We start from the raw sequence: 7,885 nt of genomic DNA, 5'->3' as shown, positions 1-7,885 counted from the left end.
AGTACGCATGACTTAGTTCGTTGCTGGAGGAAGGTAGCACAAAAACAGTTTTGAACTTTGAACGAGTGCTTGTGTGTGTGTGTTGCGGGGCGTTTTCAGTCTCAGGAGGATCGGGACACGCGACGGTTTCATCTGAAAATCGCTGAGCTCAGCGCAGTCATCAGGAAACTGGAGGATCGAAACGCCCTGCTTTCTGAAGAGCGCAATGAACTGGTAATTTATTGACGGCACGCTTGAAGGTTTGCGCTACGTTTGATGCGCGCCATCCAGCGAGGCACCCATTGCGCTTGCTTATTAGTTGAGCGGCGCGGCGAGTCGGTTGCCTGGTAGATGTCTTTTATTGGGAGCCAAAGCCACGATTCCGTTCAAACCGATGCAAAAGGAATGGATACGTTCTGGCCCGCGTGTTGTGCGTCTTTCACATCCCGCACTTCATGCTTGCAGCTAAAGCGACTGAGAGAAACAGAAAGCCAGTTTCTGCCACTCCTGTACAAAAACAAACGCCTGAGCAGGAAGAATGAAGAACTCTCGCTGGTGCTGTGTCGCCTTGAAAACAAAGTGCGCTTTGTCACCCAGGAGAACGAGGAGATGGCAAGCTTGGTAAGTCGACGCGGACAACGGCGGCGTGCCAACAGAGTCCACTGCATTTGTGTTCCACAGAGAAGGCCTAGTTCGCTCAATGACCTGGACCGCGGTTGCGGCCAGCAGGACGGTGAAATGGAGTTCCTTCAAGTTGTGGAGCAGCGGCACATCATCGACGACTTGTCCAAGGTCTTCAGGCAGGCGACTCGGTGCACGTACGGCAGCGCCGCGCTCGCTCGCTGTCGCCAGGAAACCTTTTCCGTCCAAAGCTTGGCCGGCGGCCGCCATCCAAAAAATTGGCCCCTTAAATTCCGACCTTTCAAGCAGGAGCATTGTGCGCACGCGTTTGAACACGCTTTAGACTTGTTTTGCCGTTTTCAGCAGCTCAAAGCTCCCGTTTTGTCAGCGCCTTTGCCACTCGCTGTGCGCTGAAAACGACGGACTTGCCCGGCTGCTCAGCCCGTCAACCATGAGCCGCGAGCGCGACGTCATTGTCCGTAGGCAGCTAGTGGCAAAATGCACCCTGTTAGAGTTGCGCTCGCTCCAACTTATTTTGCAAGAACCACACGGGAGACAAGTAAGTTCTTTTGGACACCTGCAGGTGGAGAGTCCATCCGTTGTACGAATGAAGTCTGACTCTCGGCTCCTGCACGAGCATTTTAATTAAGAGAAACAGGGTGGGTGTAAGAGTGGATTGAATAGAGGAAGCCCTTGACCTCTAGTCAAAACATAGCAAGGGGTGTTTTACGACTTTGTGTAGGAAGGGATAAGCGATAGGGATAAATAAGGGATAAATAATATTATTTATTACAGGTCGCAGTCAAAGTCAAAGCAACACAATGATACGATAAAGATAATCTGGAAAACCCTGACACACCCTGTAGTTGTCACTTTTGGAAAAGACGAGCGTCCCTCCAATCATCGCCGGTGACGTGTTTTTCAGGCTCTGGAGACAGGAGCTCATGTCAGAAATGTCATTGTGAGTCGCGTTTGTTTCTGCGCCGGAGCCGTTCGTTCCCTTTGCATCCAAAGAATCTCAAAGGCGGATTATTTGTGTCGACAGGAGAGAGATTTGCTGCTACGATACCGACGTCGAGAATCTCTGAGGAGGAACAAAGCGTGAGGTCCTGCAAGGTGAGTCTGTTTGTTTGCGGCTGCTTGGTGTTGCGCAAGATGAAATGGCCTTTTTCTCGCTATCGTTCCTCTCGTCGATTCATCGTGAGGTGTCGCTTCAGTTTGTTCAGAGAGATGTTTGCTTCCGCGCCCGCAGGTCATCGAAACATTTTACGGCTACGACGAAGACGTGTTGGTGGACTCGGACGGATCGTCCTTGTCTTTTCACACCGACAGAACCCCCGACACGGAACCCGAAGAGGTAGCCCGCCATTTCTGCCAGCGTATTGGCACCAAACATTCCTCTTCAGCCTGGAATCGGACTCGTCTTTGCGTCGCGGGTGCTTTGTCGCCGGTCTGACTGATTCTGGTACTAGTGCTGTGTTGCATTGGTGTGTGCATGAAGAGGCGGAGCTTCGCTACCGCCAGCTGACGCAAGAATATCAAGCGCTGCAACGAGCCTACGCTCTGCTAGCCCAGACCAGCGAAAGGGGACTACGACGCCGAGAAGGAGATCAAGGTGGCGCCCCTTCCCGCAACCCCCGGCCGGGTCGCAGCCTCCCCGTTCTCACCCAGCCTCGGGTGTTCTCTGGTCTGAAAGGAGGAGGAGGAGCCTCCCTCCTCCTCCTTTCAGACCAGAGAAAAGCTGATGGTAGAAATGGGTCACTATCAAAGCAGAGTAGCAGATCTGGAGTCAGCGCTGAAGCAACAAGGACAGGTAAGCTCATCAATGAGCACACCTTTTTCTCAGACAAAATAGCTACATTCTTCAGTCACTCATCCGTCTGGCATTACTGGACCAACCCCCCCCCCCCGAACGTGGCTGGGAAAATGCGGAGAAAAGCAAATGTCATTTTCCAGTCAACCAAAGAATTTGTGGATGAAAATGACACAACATTCCAAAGCTGTCCACGCGTTTGTCTCTTCTAGAATGTCAAGTGGGTGGAGGAGAAGCAGCTGCTGCGTCAGAGCAATCAGCAGTTGGCCGAAAAGGTGACGGAAAGAAAGGCGCTGGGCGGAGTCGCTTGGCGTCACACCTGTCGGGAAGCCCCGCAGATGAGGTCTGACTGTCTTTTCAGGTCAGGCGGATGGAGGCGGAAGAAGCGCGTCTGAAAGAGCACATCCAGGATATCCGAGACCAAAACGAACTGCTTGAGTTCCGCATCCTGGAGCTGGAGGTGGGAAGACTCGCACAAGCGTGTTGAGGCCAGAGATGTGACGGACGGACGGACGGACGGACGGACGGATGCATGCCTCTGCCTTTCAGGAGAGGGAGTGGCGCTCCCCCGTCTTGAAGTTTCTGCAAGTCCGTTTCCCAGACGGCCTCAGCCCTTTGCAGATCTACTGCGAGGCCGAGGGCGTGAGCGTACGTAAGGCGTCCCTCGCAACCCTAACCTTAACCCGAGGTCCCAGAACACCTTACATTGCTCCTTGCGCCTTTCCCCCGGACATCGTCATCAGTGATCTGATGAAGAAGCTGGACATCCTGGGCTATAACGCCGTAAGTGTATGTCGAACTCCTTATGTTCGCACTCCACGAGACTCGGCGGCTCAAATGTGACTTTTGGAAGGCTTTGCGCTGAAAGAAGCTTGTTGACGCTGTGCCTTTGGGCTCTTGCAGAATCTCACCAACGAGGAGCAGGTGGTCGTGATTCACGCCAGGACCCTTCTCACCCTAGCCGAGAAGGTAACGCGCACGTCCACGCACGCTCTCGCATTCTGCTTATGTGACAGCAGCCTTTCCTCAGTGGTTAGAATACATCAAAGTGACCAAGTCAGCACTTCAACAGAAGATGTTGGACATTGAAAGTGAGAAGGTAGACAGACACGCGACATCAGCCAAGGGGAACTCCGGCAATGTGCCCCAACAATTCTGACCTTGAGCTGTGCTAGGATATGTTCTGCAAGCAGAAGGGCTACCTGGATGAAGAGTTGGACTTCAGGAAGTGTTCCATGGACCAGGCTCATAATGTAAGCCGCCCTCAAATCTCCCGCCGGACCACTGATGGACGAGGATTGCGGCCCAGAGGATCCTGGAGCTGGAGGCCATGTTGTACGAGGCGCTACCGCAGCGGGACTGCCCCGCCACGGACGGCGAAAAAGCCAGCCACGCTGGCGTGAATGACGTGCTGACGGCGGATCAGAGAGAAGAGCTTAGGAGCGCCGTGGACCAATGGAAGCGAGCCCTGATGTGCGAGTTGAGGGAGCGCGACGCTTGCATCCTCCAAGAGAGAATGGATCTGCTGCACAGCGCGCAACAGGTAAGGGCCCAAAGCCAGCCCGGCACTTACTTGCACGCTTACTGGCTTTTGAATGCCACTTTCCATTTGTCCGTCCTAGAGGAACAAAGAGCTGAAAGAATTCATCGAAGCTCAGAAGAGACAAATCAAACAATTGGAGGAGAAGTTTCTGTTTCTCTTTCTATTCTTCTCCTTGGCCTTCATTCTGTGGCCCTAACACCAGCTGGTGAGTGAGCTCCAGCGGCACCGCACTCGACACCTCCGATACACTGCCAGCCGGTCTCAGACGTTGGCAGACGCTCCGATGCCAACGTATACCCCCCGCCACGGTGACAGAGGCACCGCGTCACACCGGCGCTCATCCAATCAGAAGGCAGGAAAAGCAAATTCACATGCAGGGCACTTTTGAACCAGAAGAGAGCGCCACAAAAAACGGTTGTTGCCCCAAACGCGCACTAAAAAGGGTCAGAATAACAAGAGTCCCACTGGCCAGCCGGGGCCACCCGTCCAGCTGTTTCTTCAGGGGGGAAAAAAATTGGAGTCACCCGTGAGTACATTTTGCATTTAGCTCTGCTTTTCTGCTTCTGTCTTCAAGTGTGTGGCATCCTGCGATCAAAGAGTCAGCCAACCCCAAAGCGGTTGACCTCAACGTCCCACCACCATGCCTACCAGAGCAGGTGACGTGATGCTTTGGACATCCTTCCGTCTCAGATGCCCAAAAGTACTCTTTGCCACATCTGCGGCAATACGATGTCTTTTCAAAGGTGCAAATAAATCCAGCGTGGGCGGAACACGCACGTCTTCGGTTTTTCCCGCTTTGTTTGTGTGACAGCTGTTGTGAAAATTTTATACAAATAAAGTTGTATAGTACAGGTTTGGCCAAGCCGCAACTCCCGAACCGCATGCGGCTCTTTTATGTTCATATCAACATTTGTGTGTGTGTGTGTGTGGGGGGGGGGGGGGGGGTGGGGGGGGGGGGGGGGGTTGTGCGTGTTGGCTTCACTTGAGTTCAATTTGGTATTTTGGTCAAAAGCGCATGTGGTGAAATTCCACAAAGTAGGATGGGCAAACACATTTCTTTAAACTATGAGTGTCAATTGGGCTCTCGAAATGGCAGGGAAAAGATGCACAGCAAAACGAAAATACGTAGATGAACACAGGACGTTTTAATCAGAGTGGGAAAGTTTCTATTTTTTGTTGAACGTGATGGCAAACCATTCTGCCTGATATGTCAGACCTCAGCGCATTTCAAAGATTCAAATCTTCAGCGCCATGCACTTCAGCTCACTCCATGCTAACATTGATCAGGCGTCGAACCCGCATCATCATGCTTAAGAGGTGGCCATGCTAACCAGTGCGCCATTATGTCAACGCATAATAACTAAGTCTACTGGTCAAAACAGCGGTTACTATATGACGTCGCTACGTCGTGGTCACGTGACGCAGACAAGACGTCAATGGACGTGGGCAGAGTTAACTTGTTTAAAAGGGAGTAGGCAGAAGAAATATTTAATTTATTTAAATCTATTTTGAGTGCACACCATTATGCCAATGCATAACAACTGTAAATCTACTAAACAAAACAGCGGTTGCTATATGACATCTGCCACGTCGTGGTCACGTGACATACGTGACGTCGATGGGCGTAACTTTCGCCGGAATTCAAATCCGCGGGGAGAGTTAACTTGTTTAAAAGAGAGTGGGCAGAAGAATTATTTAATTTATTTAAATCTATTTGGTGTGTGCGCCATTATGTCAATGCATAACAACTGTAAGTCTACTAAACAAAACAGCGGTTGCTATTTGACGTCTGCCACGTCGTGGTCACGTGACGCGGACGTGACGTCGACGCCTACTTTACATCCCACCGATCACAGGACTCCTCGGCTGCATAACCGTGCCCCCTTCCCAACCAATCGGATTTGCTATACGCGAAAACGACGCCAATGGAAAGAGCTTCCGCCCAAATTTAAATCCGTGGGCGTGGCTCGCAGCAGGAAGTAGGAAAATGGCGGCGATGTTGACAAAGACACAGCGGATGGTAACATACGACTAACAAGAGAAATATTTTTATTTTCTGCTTGCAACTGGACCGTCCAGAGCGTACACGGTAAGTACAACTCATCGTTTTTAAAAAGAAGTACTTTTGTTGCCCTGAAAAGCTAGTGAGCGTGGCGTTTGTGGGGGACGTCGAATTTCGACGATTCTTTCTGGTCAACGGTTGTAAATGATTGTGTTGATTAAAAAAGAAAACTTGATGTAACTCTACTTTTAACTGCCGTTTCAGATAGATTTGGAATTGCATCACATCCAATTTTGCCTAGAGCGTACACGGTAAGTAACACTCGTTGTGTTTAAGGAGATTTACGTTTGTAATAGCAGAAGTGTAGCCGCGTTGCGTTGTACGTGTGAATGTTGGTCCGGGCGAAATGTTAATGTTTAATTTCATTCCTTTAGGTTCCACGGTGTTTGTTGGCTGCAAGTTTTCCACTGCAAGAAGAGGCTCATATCATTGACCAGGAGCGAGCTACAATGGTGAGTAGCCATAACATTTATGTTAAACACTTCCTATTTCATGTCTAACAGTACTTGATTTAACAAATAACCATAAATAAATACAGTGTGGGCACTGAAGTTAACATATGTGATTATACTGCCTAATCTGTCACCGAGTAGATTGTTGCAAAGTAATATAAGATCCAAAGTTGTAATTCAGAATAGTTTTCAAAAGAAGGCCATTAGAATTATATACAAGTCTGATTACCCTGAACAAGCTATTAATTAAATCACAAATTCTTCAATTCAAAGATTTGGTAGATTATCAGACAAATAATGTCTAACAGTAATTGATTTAACACATCACGATAAGTAGATTGAGTGTGGGCACTCTCAAGTTAACATATGTGATTATACTGCCTAATCTGTTACAGAGTATGTTGTTGCCAAGTAATGTAGAATAGATCCAAAGTAGTAATCCAGAATAGTTTTGAAGAGGCCATTAGAATGATAAACAAATCTGATTACCTTGAACATAATAACAAGCTAAGTGTTTAATATGTCCTATGAAGTCAAAATTGGGCACCATCATGTGGTGAAATTTGGAATTGCATCACATCCAATTTTGCCTGGGAACAAACAGATTACATAAATCTTAGTTTTGAATAAGCCACTCCTTCTCAAACAAGTAAACTCTGCCCATTTTGCGCAGTAGATGTTCTGTTAATATCTAGTATTTATACAAAGTCATAATTTAAATTGCTTTCAACCTTCATTCATCGGTTCAACCAACATTACTCGCTCTTATTACCAACTTGTATTGATTTAACTAAGCGTTTAATACTTCCTATCAGGTCTCAAATCGAGATTTGGCAAAATACAATTTCAGCAAATCCAATTTTGCCAGGGAACAAAAATAGATTAAATAAACTAAATAAGTCCTCTTCCCATTAAATAAATCAGAAAAGTCTGTCTTGTAACCAGTCCTCTTCAAACAAGTAAAGTCTGCCCATTTTGTGCCGTAGATTTTGTGTCTATGCCTAGTATTTAAACAAAATCATAATTTAAACGACTTCTTTCCTTCATTCACTTTGGAAATTTGGAATTGCAGCAAATCGAATTTTGGCAGGGAACAAAAATAGATCAATTAAACTAAATAAGTCTTCTTCCCATTAAATAAATTAAAAAAGTCTGTCTTGTAACCAGTCCTTTTCAAACAAGTAAAGTCTGCCCATTTTGTGCCGTCGATTTTGTGTTAATGCCTAGTATTTATACAAAATCATAATTTAAAGGACTTCATTCCTTCATTCACTTTGGAAATTTGGAATTGCAGCACATCAAATTTTGCCTGGGAAGAAAAGTAGATTAAATAAATTTAATAAGTCTTACTACTTCCCATTAAATAAATTAAATACGTCTTACTTGTTCCCACTCCTTTTCAAAACAGTAGTTTA

At 47.6% G+C, this 7,885-nt stretch overlaps 1 protein-coding gene across 1 annotated transcript; it reads left to right on the top strand.

Annotated features, from left to right (window-relative positions):
* The first annotated feature begins 3,433 nt into the window (after positions 1-3,433).
* On the top strand, positions 3,434-7,272 carry LOC148378537 (janus kinase and microtubule-interacting protein 3-like). The gene is made up of 3 exons (XM_088367863.1): positions 3,434-3,666; positions 3,723-4,024; positions 7,266-7,272. The coding sequence occupies exons 1-3, from the start codon at positions 3,592-3,594 to the stop codon at positions 7,270-7,272; spliced, it is 384 nt and encodes a 127-aa protein (XP_088223989.1). The 5' UTR covers positions 3,434-3,591.
* Positions 7,273-7,885: the final 613 nt, after the last annotated feature.

This window comes from Syngnathus floridae, unplaced genomic scaffold, assembly GCF_059516105.1.
Source record: "Syngnathus floridae isolate MCC-2025c unplaced genomic scaffold, RoL_Sflo_1.0 HiC_scaffold_39, whole genome shotgun sequence".
NCBI lineage: Eukaryota > Metazoa > Chordata > Actinopteri > Syngnathiformes > Syngnathidae > Syngnathus > Syngnathus floridae.
This window is presented reverse-complemented; position numbering and strand designations above follow the sequence as displayed.